Below are 26,726 nucleotides of genomic sequence, written 5' to 3'. Positions count from 1 at the left end.
AAATACCAACCCAGCAAGCAACTAAGATCTGAAAATCATCTACTTCTAAAAGTAGAAAAGCCCACCATACCTGCTGGTCAACTCTACTCCTTTACAGTCACCAAAATATGGTACTAATTTTCACCTTCTGTAAGAAACACAAGCAGCACCACCACCTTCAAACAAATACTGAAAAACCATCTCAACTCTTCCTGGATATGTTACCTGCTCACTAACCTTACCTATTCCTCTTCTTATATGATAACTAAACTCCTTTGCTTTTTGCTACTAGTGACTGATGATACTTTCTCCGTATTTATTTATTTTTTTATCACTTGTTGATACTGGTACAATAATACTGATTTAATATATCTATGTTTATACCTCTGATTGAATTCATCCGGCAACCCGCTAAATTCCTGCTTTTTTATATATATATATAGATATATATATATATATATATATATATATATATATATATATATATATATATATATATATATATATATATATATATATATATATATGTATGTGTATATATATATATATGTATGTATATATATATATATATATATATATATATATATATATATATATATATATATATATATATATAGATATATATATATATATATATATATATATATATATATATTCTGTATATATTACTGTAATCACGATGTGTAACACTGTTTCTACTTCTGTACCAATTAATGTTTAAATATTTGCTGTATCTATGTTCTTGTTGGAGCTTTTCTCCCTGGGCCTCCTCTGAAAATGGGCTCTCTTAGGCCCAGTGAACTTTCCCGGTAAACAAATGCAATAAAATAAGTAAATAAAATAAATGAAAATTGGCCTCTTTAGAAAGAAAAAAGTAACCAGCACTGAGAATACTGTTCTGTGTGATTATCCCGGTTTGTCTTTTTAAGTAGTCATTGAAAAGCAAGAAATGGTAATTAAACCTGACTGACTAAAGAAAGCAGGGTGTATGTGAAAGCATGTAAAACCAGTGCACTGATAGGAGCTTTATAGGCTATGATGTAATATTTTAAAGCCAAACGTTGCATTTTGGGAATACTAGAGGTTGACTAAAAAAATCAAGATGCCAGACCCCATGTTGACAGACTCTGGAATTACATTTAAAACAAGTATATAGAGTCCAAACGTGGTGTTAAAATGTAGAAAACATCAAGACATGATGAAGTAAACATATTTTTTGTCTGTGGGTGCAGTTCTCCTTTAATAGAAGTACTGACCCCCCCCCCAAAAAAAAAAAAAACACTTCATAATTGAGCTTTTTAGAGCATCCGTGATTCCTTCCCATACTTACTTACTTTTGCAATCAGGATGAAATGCCAACTTGTCCATGCTTGTTATAGTGTTATCTGTGTCTGTGTGTGAACATAATTATTTTGTGTTGGGATAAGTTGCTGCTGATTACTGTTTTTGTAACAGTGTTCAACTTACTCTTGTTAGTAAAAAGAAGCATTTTGTTAATTACATGAGTTTTAAAAAATCTTGCCTTATTTCTTCATGTGACATTTTCTTTTAAAAATAAAAAATATAAAGTTAAATCCTCAAGCTGCTAGTATTTATTAAAAATCTTTGTGTCTTGTTTTTTTATGTCTAGACAGCAGCCTTAGAGTCAATAAAAAAATATGGTGTTGGTACATGTGGACCACGGGGATTTTATGGAACATTTGGTGAGTAAGGACAATTTTTCCCTTATTTACAGTATTTTCATTGCTAGCTAATGGGTGTTGTGGTTTTGGGAGCAAAAACTTACAAGGGCCTTTTTATTTAGATTTCTGGAAAAATATGAACACTAGAAAAGTAATTGGAATGCAAGTAATCATGCAGTTACATATTTTAAGGGGACACAAAATCTACACTTTATGGGATCTGCTGTCATGTATACCCACCACAGTAGAAATCTTTCAGGAAATCCCAGGAGACTGTCAGTGAATGAGTAAACATATTGGGTATTCAGAAAGTTTTGCAGTGCCGTATCTGAGCCCTGGATATCAAAGATGACATAATGCATTGTGGCCCACTACCAGTTAGATGTATATTAGGGGAAACATGGCTGCAGTGTTCAGAGAAACGAGATGCATACTAAGTTGTATATCACTGGCATTAGTCAAGTCACTTTACCTATAGGTAGAATGCTCAAGCCTATGTGCATCGACCATACACAACAAAGCATCTCATAGCTGCAGCATGAGCACAATGAATAAGCCTCAGATGGCCTGCACAGCAAACTGCCAACTCAGTTTGCAGTTTGTCATTCAAAGGGGAAGGTAGGGCAGAAATGGAGAAAGAGCAGATACAGGAATAAACACACAACTAAGAAAAAGGAAAGGTTTATAGGGGACTAGGAAGGGGCATCTGTTTTAGTGTGACAGATTCCTGTTTTATTTTTTAAGAAGTGTAGATGGGGCAGAAAACAGGAGTTTGGTGGGAAAGAGAGTAGGGAGGGCAGTAGGAACAAGACACATGGATGTAAAATGCAGACTGAGATAAACTGGTTGTGTGGACAGAAGGGGGGCAACAGTGGTAGGAAGCAGAGACGGACCAGGGGGAGGGCAACTGGCGATTGAGACGATTAGATTGTTGGGAGAATCTGACTATAGAGAATAGGTATTAACATATAAGGAAGAGGACACTGTGATGGTGGATAGGGCAGGGTACAGAGGGCCTGTCTGGCTCCAAGGAGAAACCACCTAGATATCAAGTCACCACCATTGCTGACATTATGTCCAGTCATGCAGCTCTTATCAGCCATACCAGGAAGAGTTTCATTTTAAGAGTCCAGCTGCTGCCACACCTTGGATGTGATAAGTTACCACATCTAAATATAGATGATGGGGGATATGCTGTGCCACTGTCAGATGAGGAGCTTCTGCCTACCTCCTGAGAAACGGTGACAAGTGAACCCTCTACGTCACCTTCAGCAGAGTGACCTTTTAACTCTCTGCTGAGAAGCAGCTCTGGTGACTGCTGATAAGCCAGTGCCAGGCAATCTGATGTAAATCTTCATTCATTCCTTACTGATGGGCTCGGAACAGATACTCTGTTCCAACTCAGGCACTGTACCAAGCTTATGTCGGCCAAAAAACTCTCATGGAAAGATTACCCATAGTGCCTCTGTCCCCATTACCTCAGATCTCGTTTGCCGCGTACTGACTAGGACATGTCAAGCCTTTCACTCTCAGCTAAGTGGTTTTTGCTTGTTGTTATAACCTTGGTTTGTTGTTGAATCTTTGTTTGTATTATATTACCTCTCACTAACCCTATTTTCTGGTAAAGTGCTTCGTTTTCCCCCTTTACTGTTTTCTCAGGTATTTCTTCCTACCATCGTTGGTAGCTCCTGCCTTACCCTTGGAATACCATTGTTGATACCTTTTTTTTTCCTCCTCCTTTTATATCTTTAAAAAAAAAAGTGTGTGTTTTTGTGTGCTGTATCATTATATCTTTGGTAGGATCTTTTGTTGTTGATATTACTGATTTTGCAGGTGTAGGGCTTTGATTTTTATGCGGTTATGGTGGATAAGAAAGGGACCACTGGGTTCAAAGCTTGCAACCAGTGTGCCTGTAAAATGCCCAATTTGGACGAGCATTCCTCTTGAGTTTATTGCTTGAATGTGCCTCATCTGATTCAGCCACCTTGTGATATTTGAGCGGGCTTTAGTACTCGTACTCTCAATGAGAGATGCAACAAACTCATTCTTAAAGGACTACTCAGATCTCCTCCTTGGAGGCTCTTTCTGCATTGGAGGGTTCATCCCCTCCCAGAAAAGATCAGAAGAGGAGGAGCCATTCTGTTCCCTCTTCTCCTAAAGATTCAGATTCTAAGTCTTTAGAGCCTAGACCCAAAGTACCAAAATTGTCTTCAACAGTTCCCTCAGCTCCAGTGCGCAAAACCCCCTTCTTGTTGGTGCCTTTGGTGGAACCGACCCTGATTATGACTGCTAGACTGCATCCTCCTACATCAGCACTGGGACTTGAGTTCCCCCACTTCGATGCCGACTACTGAACTGAAATCTGATCAGACCTTTTCAGTACAGACTGCCATGGCTCCGTTTCCATAGTACCGACCATGACTACATCTGTTCAGATTCTCCATTCGACCCAAACAATAGTCTCCAATTCCAGTCACTTCCCCCCTCCCTACTGCATTTTCTACAGGCCCATCGACCTTTGTGTCGAAGGGAGAGCTCATAGCTCGGACCAGATACTCCCTGTCGATGGACCCATTCTCAGGACAACTGTATAGCCCTTTTTTGGAACTTCCAGACTCCCTGTCGGGGATATCCACCAGATCCTCCAGGAGCCTATCAGAACTCGACGTGGTCAGACTTGTGGATCAACTTTTGATTGCTAGTGGGTTAACTTCCCTTAGTAAAGCCTGTATCCCATTCAGAGCAGAGGAGTTCACCCCGCAGACTCCATCTTGTACTCCTCCTTCGACCTCTCTGGGTCTGAAGCACTCACCTCCAATGCCTTTTCTGGTTCCAGCTGTCACGATTCCTGCGGCATCCCCGTCGGTGGCACCGATGATCTTCCTATGGACGTTGACTCCTTTGGAACTGAGCCATCCTCAGGGTTGTGACTGGCTTGTTGGCATAGAGGGTCCTAGCCCGGCACCGTGTGCTACTGCCCTGATGACCACTGTGGATCCGAGTCCCCTTGAGGTTCCTCTCCTGGTGGCGGGTCTGTCGGAGCAGGATGTGACCCTGGTTCCAAGGTTGTCCCCCTCTGTTCCAGGCTCCCATCCCTCTTCAGGCAGACCTGCCTTTCAGGCAATGGAAAGGGCCCTGGCCTCTGCAGGTACTCAGCTGGCCCCACAGGCATCGGAACACCATATGTACATTCCTCCTAGGCCTCCGTTGGCAGTCTGCCACTCCAGGACACCGTGCATGGGAGCCATAAATACCCTTGAACAGGGTACCCTCTCTCCCGAGTCCTTTTCGGAAGCCCCTGCTGAGGAGGTTCCAAGGAAGAGAATGTGCAAGAGGAAGCACGTAGACTCCCCGGAAGAGTCTCTCATGGAAGACACTGACTATGATGAAGGGGAAGGGTCCCCAAAATCTCCTCCTGAAGATGTCTCCTTCGGAGACATCCTTGAAATCCTAAAAGCGAGGAGATTGGAAGTCCTCAAACCCATCCCCTGAGGAGTCTGCATTCTTGCATGCCTTCTGTGCCAGGCCCTCTACCACCTGGGTGACCCCACCTGCTGATGAGCTTGTCCGGCTCGTCATGCAGCACGCCTGGAATAAGCCAGATTCCATTGAGCATATCCCCCGGAGACCAGATAAATTCTTATATCCCCCCGAAGATAGCCTCATTGGTCTAACGGATTGCCTGTGAACGCTACGGTGGTGCAGCAATGAAGAAAGAGCCTAGCCGAGGAAAACCACACTGTTCATTTCCCGAACAAGGAGCCCCGGGCACTGGACAGACTAGGGAAGCGGATGTTCGCCTCTTCAACCTTTACCATTCCGTTATTGAATTATCTGGCACATTTCACTAGGCTCCAGAGGGATCTCATTACGGAGCTCTGTGGAACACTAGTGGGAGCTATATCTGACTAGGTCCGGATAAGGTGGCCTCACAGCTCACAACTTTAGAATCCATCTCTAACTCATCTGAGAGAGTGGTCTCCCATGCAGCTGAAGGGGGGAGGCAAGATCAGCGGGTGCAGGAGTTGTCATGAGACGTTAAGCGTGGATGCGTCTCTGTGACTTCGTGGAGCCTTTCAAGGCTTCCTTCCTCGACGCTCCAGTCAAGCCTTCCTCCCTTTTTGTATCCAAAGTGAAAGACGCGCTAACCAGGTGTGAGCAGGATGGTAAGACCCTGTCTGCCATAGGTGTCTGTTTTTCCAATCCCCAACGATACGTCTGTAAGAATCTGAGGAAAATGTGGCACAAGAAGTCCCAGGGTCCTTTCCGTGACGCACGTGGTGAACATACCCTATGGGACAGAGGGGGTAACTCTTACGGAAGAATTCCCTTCCATGATGGGGGGGTCCGCGCAATCAGGGTTCCAGAGAGGCTTTCTCTGGCAAGCCCTACCTGCACTCCTGAAGAGCGACCCAATTGCTTTCCTCTGGAAGCAATCAGGGGACGTTTCTCACTGCATCAACACGCCTAACAAAGTATCACCTCAGACTCCTGGGTGCAGCAGATTATTACCAGAGGTTATCACATCCCCTTCAATCTTCACCCCAAATCTCCAAAACATATTCCTGACATTCCACCCAGTCAAAGGGAATCTGCAGCTCAAGAGGTTCTAAAGCTTCTTCAAAAAAGAGTCATCCAAATAGTCCCACCAGACCAGATAGGATCTGGGTTCTACTCCAGGTTATTTTTAGTGCCAAAAAAGACAGGGGACTGGAGACCCATTTTGGACCTCAGTATCTTAAACAAGTTTGTCAAGCAGACAAAGTTTCAGATGGTCATGGTTCAGGCTATACTTCCTTTCCTGGAAAAAGATGATTGGATGTGCTCTATAGATCTTTGGGATGCATATTACCACATAAAGATGGACAAACGATCCAGAAGATTCCTTCGCTTCTGCCTGGGAGCCAATCATTGCTAGTTTTACGCACTGCCCTTTGGCATCTCTACAGCCCCTAGAGTGTTTACCAAATACATGGCAGTGACAGCAGCTCACCTGAGACTGCAGGGATTCTGGGTGTTTCCGTATCTGGACGATTGGCTCCTAACTGGCCCCACCAAGCGTATATTGATAATGGCATGACAGTACACTCTACTACAGGCACAGTGTTTAGGGATTTCCATAAATATGGGGAAGAGTCAGCTGACCCCAGCCCAGTCTTTGGAATTCATAGGGACAATGCTGAGGACACTCTTGCATAGTCTCCCTTCCTCATCACAGATTGGAAAGACTTTTCATATCCGAGCAGTACTTCCCCAAGACAAGTGCTTAGTCAGACAGTCCTTCAAATCTTGGGATCAATGGCTTCAGCAATAACAATTGAATTGCTAGCAAGACTACATATGAGAATACTTCAGTGGCTCCTATTAACACAATGATCAATGTTAACTCACCCATTATTTTTCCAAATTCGTTTAATGGATCTATGCAAGAAGGACTTACTGTGGTGGATGCAGCCAGACCTATCTCTATGGAGCCAGCCCTTTATCTCCCCCACAGGCCAAGGCCACAGTGACCAAGGATGCTTCCCTGACTGGGTGGGGGGGGGCATTTTCAGGGACAGATGGTCCAAGGCACGTGGTCATCAGCAGAGGCCCATTTGCATATCAGTGTCCTGGAACTAAGAGCGGTGCCTCTAGCATTGCATGCATTCCACCATGCCCTTCCGTCTGGGACCGTTGCTATCCAGACAGACAACATGTCAGTGGTAACAAACAAGGGGGGAACCAAATCCTATCCTCTGTGCCGGGAAGCCATGAGGATTTGGCAATTGGCGATAGCTTCCAACTGCTTTCTAATAGCAATGGACATTCCCGGGGATTCCAACGTGATTGCAGACAAATTGAGCAGTTGCATTCTCCTACCTCACGAGTGGTCCCTCAGTCCTGCAGTGGCGTCAATGATTTTCGATCGCTGGGGCCAGCCTTGCCGCGACTTGTTTGCCTCACCCATAAATCACAAGTGCAGAAGCTACTTTGCCCTAATCCCCCTCAGGGGGAATCTCGGAGAGATGCGCTCACGCATGATTGACCCACTGGACTGCTCTACTCTTTTCCTCCGATTCCATTGATCCCGCATGTCTTGAAGCAACCAATTCAGTTGAGAAACAAAGTAATCCTCATTGCTCCTTATTGGGCTCAACAAGTTTGGTTTCCCTTTCTATGGTCTCATCTAGTATGCAAACCTTGGATTCTGGATCCAACTCTGGAATTACTGTCGCATCCTCAAGGGATGATCTACCCGAACCTCTCCAGCCTCCAGCTGACGGCTTGGTTCCTCCACTTCCAGTAATTGCTAGGCAGAAGAACCTTTCCTCACCCTGTCTGCGACATTCATCTGGCTTCCCATAAGCCTTCCACCAGGAAATTGTATTGTGATAAATGGAAGAGATTTAGTTTATGGGCTTGGGATAATAACATTGATCCTGGTTCAGCCTCAGTTCCTGATGTACCTTTATTATCTTTCTGGCCTATTACATTCCAGAGTAGCAGCTTCTACGATTCGGTTTCACCTGTCTGCTATTTCCAGTTTTCACAATGGCTTCGGGGACACCTCCTTGATTTCTCATCGCCTCTGTAAAACTTTTCTGAAAGGGGCTTCTCACATCAGACCCTCCTATTGAATCTTGGAATCTCACCCTCGTGTTGCAGGCGCTAACTAAAGCTCCATTTGAACCTACAGCCAATTGTAACATGAAATTTCTCTCATGGAAGACTTTTTCTGGTGGCTATTACTTCTGTACATAGGATATCTGAGCTTCACGCCTTGTGTTTCAAATGTCCCTACTTAATTTTCCATAAGAATAGAGTATCGCTTCAGACTAATCCTTCCTTCCTGCCCAAAGTAATTTCAGAGTTAACCATGAACCCAGACTATCAATTTACCAGTGTTCTTCCCTAATTTTTCAAATAAAGGGGAGTACTGTCTTCACTTACTGGATGTGCACAGGCAATTATGGTTCTACCTGGACAGAAGAAAATCCCTTAGGAAATCCGATCAGCTTTTTCTCTCATTTTGGGCCTAAAACAGGAGGCTCAGTTTCCAAGACAACTTTGTCCAAATGGTTAAGAAATTCCATATGATGTTCATCGTGTTTCACTGTTGCAGTCATTACAATTGGGTTATCCTGCTGGTAGGCTACCCGCAGTCGGCCTGAATTCTAGGTCTGGCGTTGGTTGCTGTCGCCTCCTCCCTGACGTCAGTCTTTCTTGGCGCGCTGTGCCCGAAGCAAAAGTAGTTCGCAAGTGCCAGTCGGCCGACTCCTGAGATTTTCAAGTTTGAATTTCAGATCCGAAGTCTTCATTAAAAGCCAAGTACCCTGTTGGGGAAACTTTTTTTTCTTGCTCCAGACCAATGTCAGAAAAAGTTAATAATTGTATTTTTTGTGGGGAAGTAAATACCTCATAAGGATTTTCATTCTTACTGCATTCCTTGCCTAGGCCCTGACCACGACGTGGCTAGTTGTCGGTCTTGTGCTAGATTTAACCAACGCACTATTAAGCGTCTGTACGATTTTGCATTTCATTACTTTGGCAGAAGATTTAATTATATAATGTCGTCGGAACAGCCGACTACCGGAGTTTACAAAAAACGCAAAGAAAAGGACAGGCATCCGAGGTCCAAAACCGACGACGAGGCTTCTTCTAGGCCAGTCACCGGTTCTCAGTGAGGTGCTTTCGCAGCCCCTGACGACCGCTACTTTAGAGGCGCAGGCCGATACCGACTCCCAAGTGGAGTCAGCCAGGCCTACAGAAACTCAAAGTACTGGACCTTCGGAAACCATGCCCTTAGATTGGTCCAGAGCCGCTGAGCAGGTATCGGCTTCTGAGGGCGTTTTCAGGCCTACACAATTATATGTTAAAACAACTTCAGCTTCAAAGGCAAAGACTAAAGCAGCTTTAAAGACAAAGAAACAAGTACAACAGCCCCATGGGCAGGCCTCCATGCCTAAAAAACAGATCCTCAAAATGGCCGAAGACCTGATTACTTTGATCAGGGTTTCTCATCCCCCTCCTGACAGGTGGCCTAGGCAAGAGATAGAATATGACTCTTCAGGTCAGGTTTCCATTTCATCTGATTCCTCTTCTGATCAGGAATACTCTCTTCCTCCTTATGAGGATTCTGATGCTGAAGAATCTATCCCCTCAGCTTCTCCTCCTGAGGATTATTCTTTTGGGGAAACACTGCATACCATGAGGGAGCATTTCCACTGGGAGAGCCAAGATTACTCAGAATCTAAGAAAAGGCTCAGAGACTTTCTTTTACTGCCTCAGCACAGCCCCCTTGCTATTCCACCTGTGCTAGACATTGTAGATGATGTATTTTCAGAGTCCAGTCTGACTCCTTACCTCCAGCTCCTATTAAGCCAGACAGATACTACAGGGTTCCAGACTCCGACAAATGTCTTTTTAAAAACCCTGCTGCAGACCCAGAAACTATCTCTCAGGGTCCCAAGGGGGTCAAGGCTTCCACTGCAAAAAACCCTACCCCCTCTGACAGAGATTCCAGGGCACTGGACAGATGGGGAAAAAGATTTACACTTCTGCTACCTTGGCTATAAGGGCTTTAAATTGTCAGTTTCATATGCTTAAATATCAGCAATACATTATGTCACTGACTAAACAGAAAATGTTGACAAATTCTGAATGTGTAGAAAATAAAGAAATGCAGGATTTATTGCATTCAGCTGAACAAGTTAGAAAGCATACTTTACAATGTGGTTTTGATTCTTTGGAGGCCTCCTGCAGAGCCGCTGTTACGGGCTCTGTAATTAGGAGGCAAGCATGATTAAAGGAACAGAATCTGCCTGATCATGTTAAAACCAAATTATTAGATGCTCCATTTCAGCATGATACCTTGTTTGGTGTTAAAGAAAATGGAGGACAAAGCCAAATCTTTGCAAACAGTCAAGGATTTCTTACAGATACAGCCTCCAAGATGTAGCAGACACTGGTCTACAAAGAATTGGTCCTTTCCAGTGTCAGACAGGCCACAAAGAGGCAGATACAGACTTCCTAAAGGCAGATCCCATCCCCAAGGCTCATACAGGTCTAAACAATGGGTTGCTTCTACCTCCAAAAGCGGAGAAGACAAGTCACAGCCATACAGAAAGCAGTCCCAATGACTTGCCCCTGCCAGCGTCAAGCACTTATTCTGTGGCAGCTCCTTTAGGGGGAAAATTAGCACTTTTTTTCTCTAAACTGGCACTTAATCACCCAGGACAAATGGGTCTTGAACACAGTGTCACAAGGTTACAGGTTCCACTTTCACACCCTGCCAAGGGCAAACGGTATGCCAGACCTGCCAAAAAATCAATGGGCAGAGGCACAAAAGCAAGTTTCATCCCTCGTGGACATGAGGGCCATTCAGCAAGTACCACAGCAAGAGCAGGGACAAGGATTTTAGTCAAGACTTTTCTTGGTGCCCAGAAAGGACAAAGCCTGGAGGCCAATACTGGGCCTGTCTATTCTAAACACATACCTGGATATTCCAAAATTCAAAATGTTGACTCTGCAGCAGCTTCTGCCCATGCTGGGCAAGAAGGCTTGGCTTGTAACCTTAGACCTAAAAGAGGCATACCTGCATGTCCCAATCAGACAATCATGCAGAAGATACCTCATATTCATAGCTGGCTCAACACACTACCAATTCTCTACACTGCCCTTTGGCTTATCTACTGCGCCCAGGGTCTTCACAAAATGCCTGGCACCAATAATTGCATTTTGAAGACAAAGAGGAATACAAATATATCCTTACTTGGACGACTGCCTTATTCAAGCAGAGAACATGGACATACTACTACAGCATTTGGCATTTGTAAAAAGATTACTAACATGCCTAGGGTACATAGTAAACAAAAAGAAATCAAAACTTGTACCCTCTCAAGAGGTAATATTCCTGGGTGCAAGCTTAATTGCAACTGTCCAGATGGCTTATCTCATGCCAGACAAAGGCAACTGACTACTTATTTCAAAATGTTGGCAACAAACACCCAGTTAACTGCAAGAAAAATTCTGCAGGCTTTGGGCTTCATGGCATCCTGCATTCTGCTAATTCCATATGCAAGACTGCATATGAGGAAACTACAATGGTATCTAAAAAGTGTTTGGAATCAACATTGCCACAGCCTGGAAACAATAATTACTCTCATTTTCTGCCTGCAACAGGAGTTTCGATGGTGGGCAAAGGCCTGTCACCACAACAAGGGGCAGCCATTCACCATACCCCCAGCCAGGCAGATGTTGATAACAGATCCATCAGATTATGCCTGGGGGGCCCACATGGCAGGAAGATGTATTCAGGGCTCATGGTCCGCAATCCAAATGCATCTACATATCAATCAAAAAGAGATGCTAGCTGTTCAAAATGCCCTGACAGCCTTCAAGGATCTACTTATTCCAGGACAACTACTGATAAAGACGGACAATACTACAGTCGTGTGGTACATAAACAAGCAAGGAGGCACACATTCCTACCCCCTTTGCAGACTAGCCATGACTTTGTGGGACACAGCATTGACTTACCAAGTACATCTGCAAGCACAATTCCTGCCAGGAAAGATAAATACTCTGGCAGACGAACTAAGCAGAAACCTCTTGGATCCTCACAAGTGGAAATTGGATCCACAAGTCTTCAACATGATAACAAGGAGTTGTGGATGCCCGGACTGATCTATTTGCCTCCCCTCACAACTGCCAACTACAGAGATTCTGCACAAGGACTTATCACAAGCAAGCATGGAAAGTGGATGCTCTGTCTTTCAGCTGGAAAAACTTAACAGTATATGCCTTTCCCCCACTGCTTCTCCTCTCCAAGGTACTCCTAAAGGTCAGACAAGAGAAACCAAAATGATACTGATTGCCCCAGAGTGACCCCGCCAGCACTGGTACCCAATCCTAAGGAACTTGACTCCATGCCCAGCATGGACATTACCTCAAATTCCTACTGACCCAACAAAACAATCAGATCCTGCACAGCCAACTCAGGACCTTAAATCTGGCAGCATGGCGGATAATGTAGCTTTTCAAAACACACCTCTCTCTAAAGCGGTGATGGATGTTATCTTGGAGGCCAGGAGGACCAGTACCAGAAAATCTTATGCAGAAAAATGGAAGAGATTCTGTGCTTGGAACCAGGCAGTAGGAATTGACATGATTGTGCCAAATATCCCTCAGATTTTGCAATACTTAACTGAGATGCTGGACAAAGGCCTATCCTTTTCATCAATTAAGATTCATGCCTCTGCTATTTCAGCTCATTACAATACAGAGCCACCTATTTTTATCATCCTTTATTAAGGCAGTACCTCAGAGGAGCCAAAAACTTGCGGCCTCCAAGGAGATCACCAATACCTGCATGGGACCTCAATTATGTCTTGGAAAAACTCACTCTGCCTCCTTTTGAGCCAGCCGCTACAACTGATATAAAATTTTTATCATGGAAAACAGTTCTGCTCCTAGCAATGACCTCTACAAGACGATTCTCAGAGCTACAGGCATTCATGGCTGTGGAACCTTTTATCATTTTCCATCCAGACAGGGTTTCTCTAAGGACAAACCCCACATTTATGCCTAAGGTAGTGTCCAGTGTGGCCCTCAACCAAACTATTCATTTGCCTACCTTTTATCCAAACCCACAGAATAAGGGTGAGAGACTTCTACATTCTTTGGACATACACAGATAACTGTGCTTCTACTTGGACAGAACCAAAGCTTTCAGAAAGACTGACAATTACTAGTGGCATATGCTGCAGGATCACAAGGAAAGGCTATCTCATAGCCAACTGTTTCAAAGTGGATAGGTCACTGCATTCGTTTATGCTATTCTCAACATGGCAAATCAGTGCCTAAGGGCATTAGGCCACATTCAACCAGAGCAGCAGCCACTTCAGCAGCCTTCCTCAGAGGAGTACCAACCAAAGACATTTTAGAGGCTGCATCCTGGAGTTCAGTGTACACTTTTACAAAGCACTACCACTTACCACTCTACTTCAAATCCAGGGCAGGCTTTGCCACTGCAGTTCTGCAGGGCCTCATAGCCGCTACTAATTCTATTTAGTTCCAGCCTCCCAACCTTAACTTTGGGATTCAACCCAATTGTAATGACTGCAGCAGTGAAACACGATGAACATAGTACAGTTGTGTACCTACCATAAATGTAGATGTTCGAGTGTATTCACTGTTGCAGTCCAGGTTACCCACCCACCATCCCCCTTATCTTTGCTGGACCTTATCTGTACTTCTCTATTCTATACAACCTATGTGGTGTATTTGCTTGTAGATGAAGGAAACGTGTTATTTAGTGCATGCATGCTTTATTGACAAATTGTTAGTCTACCCTTTTGGGGGCACCTGACATCTGGGGCAAGAAAAACTGAAGAAAATGGTGTCTGCTGCATCTTTTATACCCCTGGCGCACTGACGTCAGGGAGGAGGCGACAGCAACTGATGCCAGACCTAGACTTTGGAATTCAGGCCGACTGTGGGTAGCCTGCCAGCAGGATAACCCAATTGTAATGACTGCAACAGTGAATACACTCGAACATCTACATTTATGGTAGGTGCACAACTGTACATTTTGTTTACCATCATAGTAAATTACCCTTGCCTAAGAAAATTAGAGCACATTCAGCCAGATCTGTGGCAGCTTCGGGGCCTTTCACTCTAGGGCTGCCATGGATGATATTTGTGCAGCAGCAACATGGGCCTTTCCACATACCTTTATTAATCATTACAAATTGGATTTGGTCTCCAGAAGGAGAGCTGCCTTTGGCTCAGTGGTGCTCAGGAATATTTTTCCATAGGGCCTCCCCAGGAAACAAAGTAGCTAGGGACTCTGTCCCATCAGTAAGGAATGCATGAAGATTAACAACATCAGATAAAGAAGTTATGTCTTACCATAAAGTTCCATCTGTGTTGTTCATCTTCATTCATTCATTCATTCCATCCCTCCCACCATCCCCCTCCAGTAGGCTCCTGGAGGTTTTTGGATATTGTTCTTTATCTGGCTTAGGGTATTCTGAGCAGGAAAAAGCCTTCGCTTTTCTGTTCTTGTGCAAACTCGATCTGAGGTAATGAGGAGAGGCACTATGAGTAATCTTAGCATGAGAATTTTTTGGCTGACGTGAGCTTGATACAGTGGCTGAGCCCATCAGTAATGAATGAATGAAGATGAACAACACTGATGGAACGTTATGGTAAGATCATCTGCTCAAAGGTTTACAGGTTCATAGGTGAACACTAGGCTAACTGCCCAAGAGGGCCATTTTAAGCCAAGCTAATAACCTGAGGTCAGAACCAAACCCCCTCCTTACCTTGTATTTATGAGGTAAACACCTTCACCATTATACCAAATTCATCCTATGAAGTACTAGGTAAGCTGCCCTTGTGGGCCACTTTAACCCTAGTCAGTGTCTATTTCAACACGAGAAGCAAACCTTGTACTTGTTTTTGTAAGGAAAACAGCTTAACTGTTATACCAACTCCAAGGGGCTGCCATCCCATATCATAGACTGCAGGTAAACCTGTCAAAGGAGGACACAAAAACAGAACGATAAAAAAAAACACACTGCTATAGATGTGTATTACAAATAGGCACATGACAGAAATTGAAATAGTTTAGATACCTTGCTGCCTGAACACCCCTGTCATACATCCTTAGACAGGTCTTCCTGTTGAAGGTAGTCTCCATGGATGCTGTAAAATTAAACAGACTGTTCAATACAGTTTGCCTCTGCCAATAGCAGGCAAAGAAGGAAACAGCTAATTGCTAAGTACTGGAATTCCCTTCCACTAAACATACAGAATTCTACTTTTAAACTAAAACTGAAAGAACACCTTATAAACAACTGGTGCTATGCCCCTGTTGCTCTCTTGGATAACTTTTAAAGCTTAGCAACACCTCACTTTTTCTCCTACACATGGGCCGGCCTTAGGCATAGGCGAACTAGGTGACCACCGAGGGTGCCATACAGGTGAAGCTGGTAAAGGGCGCAATTTTTAGTTACTTATTTGTTTTAATTAATTTATTTTTCCACCATGTAAAGTCTGTGTTCATCTCAGCGTCCTTTCTCCATGTCCATCCTAACATCTTTGTACCCTCCCCCCAATTCCTTAGTCCATCCAATAGGCACATACCAGAGCCTGATTCCTGCTCTGCTCTTTCACCCCCCCATCTACAGCAATACACAATCAGTCAGTGGCTGGGATAACTGACCATTATTATAGCATTCAATCAGTGATGCTTTTGCTGTGCTGATGTTCCTGGCGACTCCTCCAGTATGAGCTGCTGGCATAAGATTCTGTTCACGCCCGATGCTCATGTTACCCTGCTGCAGTCATTACACTTGGGTTATCCTGTCGTCAGGCGGTCCCGCAGTTGGCCGGATTTCCAAAGTCTTGGTCCGACGTCGGTTGCAGTTGCCTCATCCCTGACGTCAGTGCGCCAGGGGTACATATATTGCAACCGACGCCATTTTCTTCAGTCTTTCTTGCTGCGCGGTGCCCGAAGCAGAAGCAGTTCGCAAGTGCTGGTCGGCCGACTCCTGAGATTTTCAAATTCGAATTTCAGACCGTAGTCTTCTGTAAAGCTAAGTACCCCGTTGGGGAAACTTTTCTTGCCTCAGTCCGATGTCAGAAAAAGTTAACAATTGTATTTCTTGTGGGAAGCAAATACCTCATAAGGATTTTCATTCTTATTGCATACCTTGCCTAGGCCTTGATCACGACGTCACTTCCTGTCGTTTTTGTGCTAGATTTAATAAACGTACTATTAAAAGACGATTTGATTTCGCACAACACTTTTTTGGCAGAAAATTTAATTATAACATGCCATCGGAGCTTCCGACTACCGGCGTGCACAAAAAGCGCAGGGATAAGAATAGACAGCCCAGGCCTAAGCCCGATTCCGAGGCCTCGGTTGATCCGGTCTCCGGTTTTCCTGTTATCAGTGAGGCTCCAACGCAGCCTCTGACTACCGCAGTTCAAGAAACCGAGACCGCTACAGATATTTTGACGGAATGTACTAGGCCGACGCAGCCTTTTACTTCAGGCCCTACCGACGATTTACCTTCCAAGGACGTTGGTGCTTCTGAAACGCCATCGGTTTCTGAAGGCATTTTCAGACGGACGACTCTTAAAGTCAAAACGTTTTCCAAGTCGAAGACTCCTTCCAAACCGAAAAAGGCTTCACTTCAGTCTCCTGTTCAAGGCCCTATGCCTAAGAAACAGATGCTCAAGATGGCTGAAGATTTGATTTCTCTTGTCAACTGATGTTCATCGTGCATACAGCTGCAGTCATAACAGATGGGTTCTCTGCCGTCAGGCGGGTCCTCGGTCGGCCGAATTCCAAAGTCTAGGTCCGGCGTCGGTTGTTGTTGCTTCTTCCCTGACGTCAGTGCGACAGGGGTATAAAGGAACCAGCCAACGCCATATTCTTCAGTCTTTCTTGCCGCGCGGTGCCCAAAGCAGAAGCAGTTCGCAAGTGCCGGTCGGCCAGCTCCTGAATTTAAGAAAATTTTGAAACCGAAGTCTTCTTTAAAGCTAAGTACCCCGTTGGGGAAACATTTCTTGCCTCAGACCGATGTCAGACAAAGTTAACAATTGTATTTCTTGTGGGAAGCAAATACCGCATAAGGATTTCCATTCCCTCTGCATACCTTGTTTAGGCCCAGACCACGACGTCTCGGTCTGTCGCTTTTGCGCTACTTTCAATAAACGCACCATTAAGCGTCGGGCAGAGTTCGCCCAACATTATTTTGGTAAAGCCTTTGATTATAAAATGTCGTCTGAGACTCCGACTACCGTTTTGTCCAAAAAACGCAAGGACAAGGACCGACACGCGAGGTCCGTGGTCTCCACCGACACCACGCCAAAACCGGCTGCACGTGGTCCGGTTCTCAGTGAGACGCCTATGCAGTCCCTGACTACCGACGACACTTCCTTGGCGGTGTCTTCTGTAACCGAGACCGCAGGTGCCTCGGCCCTTACTCAGACTTCAACCACCGAAGCCACTGTGAGTGTTGAGTCTCCTAATGTGGACAGGTCCACTTCCACCCAGGGTGTCTTTAGACCCTCATCTTCCTTTTCCATTAAGGCCTTTACTAAGTCCAAATCAGCCATGCATCCCAAGAGGCCTGTTGCTCAGGGCCCATCCCCAGGCCCCATGCCTTAAAAGCAGATGCTTATAATGGCTGAGGATTTAATTACTCTTATCAGGGGTTCCCAACCCCTCCAGACAAGAGACCCAGAGTGGAAGAAGATTCTCCCTCTTCTGAACAGGGCTCCATTTTCTCAGAACATTCTGATGTAGAGGAACACTCGTACTCCCCTTATGAAGATTCTGATGCAGAACAGTCCATTCCTTCTGTATCTCCCCCAGAGGATTTTTCTTTTGGGGAAACCTTGCACACCTTGAGGGAACACTTCCATTGGGAAGGCCAAGACTTTTCTGATTCCAAGAAAAGGCTTAGGGAATTTCTTTTGTTACCTCAACACAGACTTCTGGCTATACCTCCTGTCTTGGACATACTTGATGATGTTTACTCGGAGGCTTGTCTTAACACAGATTCCCTGCCTCCGGCCCCAGTCAAACCTGATAGGTAATACAGAGTTCCTAACTCTCACCAATTTCTTTTCAAAAGCCACAATGCTGACCCTGAAACTATTTCTCAGGTCCCCAAGGGAATGAAGGCCTCTACTGCCAAGAATCCACTACCTTCCAAAAGAGAATCTAGATCCTTAGAAAGGTGGGGAAAAAAGGTATACACCTCGGCCACCCTAGCCATGAGGGCCTTAAATTGTCAGTTCCATATGCTTAAATATCAGCAGTTTCTGTTATCACAATTAAGAAATAAAATGTCTCAACCTGAACAACCAGATTTGAAGGAATTGCAGGATATGATGCATAGTGCAGAACAAGTGGGTAAACACACCTTACAATGTGGCTATGATGCCTTAGAGGCCTCAAGTAGAGCTGCTGTTACAGGATCAGTCATTCGTAGACATGCCCGGCTTAGGGAACAAAGCTTGCCTGATCATGTTAAAGCTAAACTACTAGATGCTCCTTTACAAAAGGATGTATTATTTGGTACTAATGCTGAGGAGATACTACGGAAAATGGAAGAAAAAGCTAAATCTATGCAAACTGTCAAGGCTTTTCTACAGGTACAACCACCTCGTTTTAGCAGAAATTGGCCTTCTAAAACTGGTCCTTTCCAGCCAGGACAAGCCCCAAAGAGGTAGATACAGGCGACAAGGGCAGAGGACAATCTCAAGGATCATATAGAGGCAGACAATGGCAAACTCCAGCACCAAGAGGTGGCGAAGACAGTGCACAACAATACAGAAAACAAAACCAATGACTTCCTCCTTTTCATGCCAAGCAAGTCTCAGCTGGCAGCTCCCTTGGGAGGAAAGCTGGCATTATTTGCAAGAAATTGGCATATTATCACAACAGACAAATGGATCCTGGACATTATAAACAGAGGCTACAGATTTCATTTTCACACTCTTCCAAAATGAGAGGCATGCCAAACCTGCCACACAATCAAAGGGCAGAGGCGCAAATACAAATTTCAAAACTCATGGACATGAAAGCTATTCAAGAGGTACCTACTCACGAACAAGGTCAAGGTTTTTATTCCAGACTATTCCTGGTACCAAGGAAAGGAACCGACTGGAGACCCATTTTGGACTTATCCATCCTAAATACATTTCTACTCGTACCAAAATTCAAGATGCTCACATTACAGCAGCTTCTTCCCATGCTGGGCAAGGAGTTTTGGCTGGTAACATTGGACCTCAAGGAGGCATACCTGCATGTCCCAATCAGACAAATCTGCAGAAGATACCTCAGATTTCTTGCAGGTTCAATCCACTATCAATTCTCTGCATTGCCCTTTGGCTTATCTACTGCGCCCAGAGTATTCACGAAATGCCTGGCATCAGTAATTGCCTACTGCAGACTTCAAGGGATACAAATTTACCCTTATTTGGACGACTGCCTGATCCAAGCGGACAGCAAGCACATACTTCTGGAACATCTGGCTTATGCAACACGGTTACTGAATTCTCTGGGATACACAATCAACAAAGAGAAATCCAGGCTAACACCATCTCAGAAAATAACTTTCCTGGGTGCCATCTTGGACACAAACACCCAGATGGCCTACCTTACGCCAGAAAAACAGGGGCAACTAACTCAATACTTCAGAACACTAGCAGATTGCACCAGGCTTACTGCAAGGAAAATCCTGCAGGCTCTGGGCTTCATGGCATCTTGCATTCTTTTAATCCCATATGCAAAGCTGCATATGAGAACTTCAATGGTACCTAAAAAATCTATGGTCTCAATACAGCCACAGTTTGGAAACAATAATAACAATAATTCCATGTTTGCAAAAGGAATTTCTGTGGTGGGCTCAAGCATGCCAAACAAACACAGGTCTCCCATTCTGCAAGCCTCAAGCAAATCAAGTCATCACAACAGATGCCTCGGACTACGCCTGGGGGGCGCACATGACAGACAGGTGCATTCAGGGCAAATGGTCCCAAAAAGAAAGGCACCTTCACATCAATCAAAAGGAAATGCTAGCAATAATAAATGCTATTATAGCTTTGAAAGACCTTCTGCAACCAGGTTAACTATTGATAAGAACGGACAACACCACAGTTATGTGGTACATAAACAAACAGGGAGGAACACATTCATACTCCCTATGCAGACTGGCCATGTCACTTTGGAACATGGCCATGGCCTTACAAATCGAACTACAAGCACAATACTTGCCAAGCAAGGAAAACACGTTGGCAGACAACCTAAGCAGAAATATGACAGATCCACACGAATGGAAGTTGCATCCAAATGTTTTTACAGAAATAATCCAAGCATGGGGAAGGCCAGGCATAGATCTCTTTGCCTCCCACAAAAATCACCAATTGACAAAATTCTGCTCAAGGATTTTCCATCCAAAGGCCTGGAGAGTGGACGCCTTCTCTTTCAGTTGGACATCAATGACAGTTTATGCCTTCCCACCTCTTCCTCTGCTGCCCAAAGTTCTACTGAAAACCAGAGCAGACAGACCAAAGATGATTCTCATTGCTCCAGACTGGCCAAGACAACAGTGGTACCCACTCCTGAGGAGCCTGACGCATTCTCCACCATGGACCCTGCCTCTAATGCCTCTTCTCCTGACTCAGCACAGCTTCAAAACTCTTCACAGCCAGCTAAAAACACTCAATCTAGCCGCATGGAAGACTCCTTAGCATCACAACAGACCCTACTCTCCAAGGAGGTGCAGGATGTCATTTTGGAGGCCAGGAGGCCGTCAACTAGAAAAGCTTACTCCGCAAAATGGAAACTGTTTTGTGTCTGGAATGAGAAAAAGGGCCAGGATCCTGGAAAACTGAATTTACCTCAAATACTACAGTATCTAGCTGAGCTGCTAAGCAGTGGGCTTTCATTCTCCTCCATCAAAATCCATGCCTCAGCCATTTCTACAGAATACAACACGGATCCACCGTTATTCTCTCACCCTCTCTTAAGACAGTTCCTCAGAGGGGCTAAGAATCTGAGACCACCAAGGAAACAACCAATACCTGCTTGAGATCTTAATTACATTCTGGAAAAACTGACATTGCCTCCCTTTGAACCAGCTGCCTCAACAGATTTGCAATATTTGTCCTGGAAAACAGCTTTCCTTCTGGCCATTACCTCAGCTCGTAGAGTTTCGGAACTACAAGCTCTCGTGGCTGTGCAGCCCTTTCTCATCTTCCATCAGGACAGGGTTTCCCTTCGAACCAACCTGTCATTTATGCCTAAAGTGGTATCCAGGGTAGCTTTAAATCAAGCCATACACTTACCTACCTTTTACCCCAATCCTAAAAAACAAAGGGGAAAGGTTGCTACATTCCTTAGACATCCATAGACAGCTACGTTATTATTTGGACAGAACAAAGCCTTTCAGGAAATCAGAACAACTTTTTGTGTCCTATGCTGTAGGAGCTCAAGGGAAGCCTGTTACCAAACAGACAATTTCAAAATGGATAGGCCACTGCATGCGATTTTGTTACACCTATCATGGGAAATCTGTCCCTACAGGCATCAGATCCCACTCCACCAGGGCCACAGCTACCTCTACAGCCTTCCTCAGAGGAGTTCCTACCAAAGATATTTTGGAGGCAGCCACTTGGAGTTCTGTGCATACCTTCACAAAACACTACCACCTGCCTTTATATTCCAAAACTAGAGCAGGCTTTGCCACTGCTGTGTTGCAGGGCATTCTGGCTCATCCCAGTTCCACCTAGTGCCTACCACCCTGTGTGTAGCTTTGGGATTCTACCCATATGTGATTACTGCAGCTGTATGCACTATGAACATAGTACAGTTTTGTACCTACCATAAATGTAGATGTTAGAGTGCTAATACAGCTGCAGTACAGGTTTCCCTTCCTCCTTCCCCTCTTGGTAAAGGACTAGTGGCTAACAGCTCCTCATACAACCTAATTTGGGTTATCCTCCTGTGGTGTATTTGCTTGCAACTACTGTTTTTTGATTACATTGCATTGCTTGAATATATTTATATATATATATATATATATATATATATATATATAATTTATGTATTGCTTTCCTTCTGGGGGCACCTGACATCTGGGGCAAGAAAGACTGAAGAATATGGCGTTGGCTGTGTCTTATATACCCCTGTCGCACTGACGTCAGGAAAGAAAGTGACAACAACCGACGCCGGACCTAGACTTTGGAATTCGGCCGACCGAGGACCCGCCTGACGGCAGAGAACCCATATGTGATTACTGCAGCTGTATTAGCACTCTAACATCTACATTTATGGTAGGTACAAAACTGTACTATTTGTACCTACCATAAATGTAGATGTTCGAGTGTTCACCCTGCTGCAGTCCAGGTTACCCTTCCTCCAATCCCTCTGATCTACTGGCTAATCCTCTGCTATGCCTTACTGATGTATTTGCTTATAGCTGAAGGGATTTTGTGTTTGTACAGTGTTCACACCATCTGGCACTGATTTGGATCACCTTTTTGGGGGCACCTGACATCTGGGGCAAGAAAAACTGAAGAAAATGGTGTCGGTTGAAATATATGTACTCCTGGCGCACTGACATCCAGGATGAGGCGACTGCAACCGACGTCGGACCAAGACTTTGGAAATCCGTCCGACTGCGGGACCACCTGACGACAGGATAACCCAAGTGTAATGATTGCAGCAGGGTGAACACTCGAACATCTACATTTATGGTAGGTACAAAACTGTACTTTTCTCACCCCATGCTTCATTAATGAGGTTGTGGCAGACTGTTTGAATGTTTTTGTTTGTGCGTTTTGTGAATCTGTGCATTTTGTGAATCTGCAACTGGTGTCTTGAAGACTGTACTAAGAAGAAACTTTTCGAAGTGGTGAATGAAGCACTCAAATGGAATTTAACTATTGGCTCTGCCTCACTTGTTTAAGCCCCAAAGGTTAGGAGCCAGTCTGTGTATCTCAACTGTCCCGATTTTCGCAGTAGACGTTTTGCTCATTTCTTATTTGTCCCTTGTCTTTAACATAACAGTAAGCCACTGTACGTAGGGAGAAGGGAGGAACAGTGATCTGTAAGGCTCCAACATGGTTATTTCTAGATTCTGATGTTTTGGGGTTATCATAACTGTAGGCTGCTGAACAGGTCAGTGCAGAAAATAGTATGCTAGCATAATGCTCTTGCAAATTTCAATCTACCTGTTTTCAGCCAAGCAAGAGTCTCAAAGTCACGTCCCCCCATACCTCTTAAGTGTACCTCATTAGAAGGATCCTTCCTTGTTATAGGTCTTAAAAAGCCATATTCATCATAGTACTGAATGTGCGATAGACCACTTCAGTGTAGAACTAAGGTTTGTTTTTCTGATATCCTTGGTAAGTTGCACTGCTTTGTATTACTTCCTCAAAAGAACACCACATTTTTACCATACTGTCAGCTTCCTCGTTGAAGTTGTTGGCTTATGGAGCTGTTCTACGTTTTACAATTAATAGTACTAATATTTTAAGTGTCCCTACTTGTGTTTGGATTATCTGATTTTATCCCTGGATGTGTCCCAAATTTATGAATAGTTATGTTTGCCCACTTGTTATGATATCTATTGTTTTGGAGATGGAAGGTTGAGATATCTCCTCCCGTTCCTCTCTTATCTCTGAATCTCTCAGTGAAAGAATCTGGACAAAGACATAAATAATGACGGGCAAATTGTCAGCATGAAATTTTGGAAGCGTATGAAGTCTTTTTGCGACTTCAATCCTTGGTGATTTGTCAGAAAAATGCAACTTTGAGAAACGGACAAAAATTCGCAAATGTCTGGACAGTTGAGAGGTATACTCCCTATTAGTTCAGCTTCTTTGTGTGACAAAGACCAAGTGATATGTGTAATTTTAAATGGGCTGCATGGGTTTTGACAGTCATTGGTTCATAGGAGCTTTTTTTTTTTTTTTTTGCAAGCAACACTTATCCTAGTACAGTAGCAGGGTCTTAGCTGACCCTTGAAAGCTACGTTCTAGGGAAAGGGTTGGGGTTGGAAAGCTAGAGGAGGAGCGTTTGACTGTTCGGACAGTGAAATAGCTGATTTTCTGTTATGCTGCAGAGACAGCTTCTCATAATAATGGTTACTTTTTATTTTTTCCCATTTTTGTAATGGCAGACTGCTTCTGGTTTGTGTTATTGAAGTATGTAAAATTCCAAACTCTGTGCAGAGGCTGAGCTCTGCTTATTCCTCTTTTGACTGTGCTAGCCTTAGAAATGTCCAGTTCCCAATCACAAGGCATATGGTGGGGGTGTTATCTGACATCTTTTGTGGGAAAAAGCACAGCTCTCAACTCCAGATTTTCGCAGAATGTGCAGATTTTTGGAATGTTCTCATAAAATTTACAGTTTCCTGACAAATAATTGAGGGGTGAAGTCAATAAATAATGGCAGATATTTGAGTTTCAGACTGCATATCCTTCAGAAAGTACATCATAATGCAAAACCTGTTCTAGCAATTTTTTTAAGTTTATAGGAGCAATATTTAAAATATGTCCCTAGTTTTGGACCTTTGACCCTCCTCATTTATTTTGGCATTGTCAGCATTTTTCACCTAGAGGTATGGGAGAGAGGGGTACTATGAAAAAACATTCTCGATCACCGTTTGTCTTTCTTGTTAGTGAAAGCATGTAATATTTGCATCAAATTTCATAGTCAGGCTTTTCAATAGTCTTAATGTGAGAATTCTGGATGAGCTCATGACTCTACTGTACTTCAAAGGGTAAACTTTTGTTACCCTGGAAATGAGCTGACTGCGGGATTGGCCCATTTCCCATTTCCCATTTGTCTGTGTAACTAGCATTCAACATTCTGGAAACCTGAGTTATTTAAAACATGAGCTGTAGTTGGGTTCAGTAAAACCCATTCTACCAACAGTGTTTATAAACTATGCATTTCCAACCTTGTTGGTTCAGAGGGCCACTTATCTTACTTTGTAATGTATGAGATGGCCACATAGCAATGTTCAACATGTGTGGATGGCTTCATTGTCATGTCTGGCATGAACCTGCACAGTCAAAACAGTTTATGGGGCATACAGTATGCCAGATAAACTGCTTAGGTGGGCTGGACTGTGTACCCCAGGCTGCTTGTTGCACAGCCCTGATGCAAACCACACAAACATGAATGGGCTACTGTGCGGAATATCTTTTTGTACATGAATTCTGGACAGTGCCAAAAATAATGGAAGCACGAAGGTGCAAAATCATGGACATATCATGAGTATGATGTGGGTGGGGCTATGGGTGGGACTTGCACCAAAGCACTACTTCGCCTAGGGCTCCATTTCAGCTAAGGCCGGCCCTGCTCCTACATACAGACCATTGCTTTTTCTCTCTTCCTGCATCAGTATCTGTTTACCCTCGTCTAAAGTCCTTTCTTTCTTTCCACTTTTGCTTTTCTTTTGTCTACCCTCTTCTACTCACTTAATCTCACTAATTTATTCTAGTTACAGACTCTAGCTTTTTAATTTTTTTTTACTCAATTTGTATTTTTTTTTAATTTCCTCTGAGTTCTACATGTAAACTGTTAGCTAGTTTTTATATAATGTACGTGTACACTATATGCACTCAATGTCAAATATTGTAAATGCCGTGCTGTTCTGTTGAAATTAACTAATATAAACTGGTTCATATTGTTTTTAGTGTACTGTCTAAATTGTATTGTATGTTGTGGAACTTTTCTCCCCGGGTCTCCGCTGAAAATGGGCTGCCAACCCAGTCTGACATTACCCGGTAAACAAATGTAAAATAAAAATAAGTGTAAGTGGGAACATGTGCTACATTCACTTTTAGTATGAGTAACCTTTAATTTTAAGAAGATACCAATTGGTATAATGATTGAGGTTTTTGCCTCCTGTGCACAAGGTACAAGGTTTGATGAGACACAGGAAGAACATGCAAACTCTAAACAGGCATTGGCATGTTCTCTGTGGGGTTCCTCCCACCTCTGAAAAACATGTTGAGTATTTGTCTCAAACTTGCCCAAGAATGGAGCTGTGTGCAGCAGCACAGACTCTACATGGTGCCCTGTAGGGGGAAGAGCTGTATAGACCAACCACTTAGGGTCCCAGCTGTGGTACAGTGTCCTCAAGGTAGGACAAAATGGATCACAGCCATGGCAGGGCTAGCCACTCAACGGTGTTAAATATGGCTCTAGGTGATGCAGTCATGTTGACTAATGTTGCCAAAGTGGGCATGGGTATTTGCCGTATTAAGTGAGTTAAGGACCCTGCCTACTCTGACCTATGCAAAGGACAAATGCTCATGGTAGGAGGGTTGTACATACCCTTTTCTGGCAAGTGTGTCCTCCATAAAGCCCAGCACCCCTGGGCCAATCAGCTACTGGCCGGCCAGTGTCCAGTTGCCCAGCTTGGGTTACCTGGATTAGCTCTGTTGAACGAAAGCTGGGCATAAAACCAATCAACCTGCCAAACCTGAGCCAAGAATTGCCACACTTAGTGTAAGTTCACTGACCGTCCAGAGCTTGGA

The 26,726-nt window shown here is 44.0% G+C and overlaps 1 protein-coding gene across 1 annotated transcript in view; it reads left to right on the top strand.

Moving 5' to 3' along the window:
• SPTLC1 (serine palmitoyltransferase long chain base subunit 1) overlaps positions 1–26,726 on the top strand; it is a gene marked incomplete at its 5' end in the record, with an annotated part of 1,612,539 nt that overhangs the window by 367,297 nt on the left and 1,218,516 nt on the right. Inside the window, one exon of the mRNA XM_044060319.1 lies at positions 1,610–1,682. Within this exon, the coding sequence (XP_043916254.1) occupies positions 1,610–1,682 (73 nt within the window). The remainder of the gene's footprint in view (positions 1–1,609; positions 1,683–26,726) is intronic.

The sequence above is a fragment of the Protopterus annectens genome, chromosome 2.part0 (genome assembly GCF_019279795.1).
Source record: "Protopterus annectens isolate FY-2018-M chromosome 2.part0, PAN1.0, whole genome shotgun sequence".
NCBI lineage: Eukaryota > Metazoa > Chordata > Ceratodontiformes > Protopteridae > Protopterus > Protopterus annectens.
The sequence above is the reverse complement of the archived record's forward strand: the minus strand, read 5'-3'. Positions and strand labels throughout refer to the sequence as shown.